Source organism: Octopus bimaculoides, chromosome 6, assembly GCF_046866305.1.
Source record: "Octopus bimaculoides isolate indiv1 chromosome 6, ASM4686630v1, whole genome shotgun sequence".
NCBI classification, from domain to species: Eukaryota; Metazoa; Mollusca; class Cephalopoda; order Octopoda; family Octopodidae; genus Octopus; species Octopus bimaculoides.
The window spans coordinates 13770328-13772503 of NC_142933.1; the positions used below are offsets into that span (position 1 = coordinate 13770328).

The 2176-nt window shown below is 35.7% G+C and overlaps 1 protein-coding gene across 1 annotated transcript in view; it reads right to left on the reverse strand.

Annotated features, from left to right (window-relative positions):
- The window catches only part of LOC128248162 (peritrophin-1-like), a 13520-nt gene extending 13223 nt beyond the window's left edge, over positions 1 to 297 (reverse strand). The window contains exon 1 of the mRNA XM_089353496.1: positions 1 to 297. This exon is cut by the window's left edge and continues 312 nt beyond it. Coding sequence (XP_089209622.1) covers position 1 — 1 coding nt within the window. The 5' untranslated portion in view covers positions 2 to 297.
- Between the last annotated feature and the right edge of the window lie 1879 nt (positions 298 to 2176).

The following is a 2176-nucleotide window of genomic DNA, read 5'->3' on the forward strand; positions in this document are numbered from 1 at the left end:
TTGGCACTATTTATGTCCTTCAGTCCTCCAATAGATTGGTTTCTCTCGCTTGCTATGATTCTTATCCAACAAGGAAACCGTTTCCTGCTGCTATATTTGTAGGGAAGGGCCGGCCTGCGTGTGTAGTTGTAAATCATGATTGTGTATGCTTCACATATGTATAGAAGCTATAAAATGTGATTGCACTAGCCATTGTATCTATATATGTGTGTGTATGTGCGTGCGTTGTGTGTATAAATATATGTATACATATATCCATGTATATATATGTATAACTACGCACACACATATCATGCATATATATAAAAGCATATATATATATTTATATATGTGTGTGTATGTATATATGTATATATATGTATATGTGTGTGCATATATATATATATATATATATATATATATATATATATATATATATGTATATACATATATATATATGTGTGTATATATATACATACATATATATATATATATATATATATATATATATATATATATATATATATATATATATATATATATATATATATATATATAATGTCTAAGCATTTACTACAAGTACATTTATATATGGGTGATCATGCATATGTCAGCGAGCGTTCGAGGCCCACCTGTGTGTGAGAGCGCGCGCGCGCGCGTATGTACGTGTAAGAATATACGTGTTACTGTCATCATAATAGTAATGATGATCCAATCATCTTTTCTTCAGTTGTTCGATGTTGTTGCTGTTGTTGTTGTCAATACTGACATTAGACTTCTGGAAAATGAAAGAAGAGTCAAGACAAGTAGGTGTGGTGTATACACGATGGTAAGTAAAGGTTAAATTAACAGGAACATGAAGAATGTCTCAGACTGTCAAAATATTATATTAGTTAGCTTGCCATTAAGGAACCGAGGCTTTAAGATCTATGAAAAAGATGCAGACCGATATAGAGAATGAAGAGAGTATTGTTTAATTTCACTCAATCTGGATTAAATTACGTTATGTAACTGTTTGATTTAGTGACGTGAGCTTATATATATATATATATATATATATATATATATATATATATATATATATGTATGTATGTGTGTGTGTGTGTGTGTGTGTGTGTGTGCGTCTGTGTGTGTGTGTGTGTGTATTCCTATATATATATGTGTATGTATGTATGCCTATACACTTACACAAAGACACACCACGCTTATATATACACACACAGAAATAGAACTGGTGAGCTGGCAGAACCGTTAACACGCCGGGGGGAAATGCTTAGCGATATTTCGTCTGTCTTTATGTTCTGAGTTCAAATTCCGCCGAGGTCGACTTTGCCTTTCATCCTTTCAGCGTCGATAAATTAAGTACCAATTACGCACTGGGGTAGATGTAATCGACTTAATTTCTTTGTCTGTCCTTTTTTGTCTCCTCTATGTTTAGCCCCTTGTGGGCAATAAAGAAATAAGAAATAAGAACGAGAGAAAGCTAAATAAACATTCAAATAGATACACATATATTTGCATATATATATATATATATACTCGCACGTTTATACATCTATATACGCATCTTTGTCTAATTATCCTTCAATGTATCTATTTTTATCGATGCACCTAGCTCCTTTCTCTCTCTCTCTCTCTCTCTCTCTCTCTCTCTCTCTCTCTCTCTTTATAAATGTATATATACGTGTGTGTGTGTGTATGCATGCGTATACGTAAATGTCGAGTATCCCTTCGGACACGAAAGATCACGGGATCACAGCTAGAAAGTTCCTCTCCGAGGCCCAAGTCCGGGCAAGGGTGTTTATGGACGAGCAGCAGTCACCCATGCATACCAGCAGTCACCCATGCATACCAGCAGTCACCCATGCATACCAGCCTCCGCTCTGCACGTCACCGATGTTATCTAAGAAAAAAGCAAAGACCGATACAGCTTTGTACCTATGGCGTCGCAACTCTTTTCTGCGGCCGAGTGAACTGGAACAACGTGAAATAAAGTGTCTTGTTCAAGAACACAGCATACAGCAAGGTCCGAGAATCGAGCTCACCGCCTCATGAATGCAAGCCCAACGTTCTAACCACTAAGTAATCCGCCTTCACATAGAGATAGATAGATTGATTAATGTGTTGAAATATATTTGTATTTATGAAAATGCTTCTGTGTGGACGAGTGTTTCCATTTGTGTGTTTCTCTGCGAGT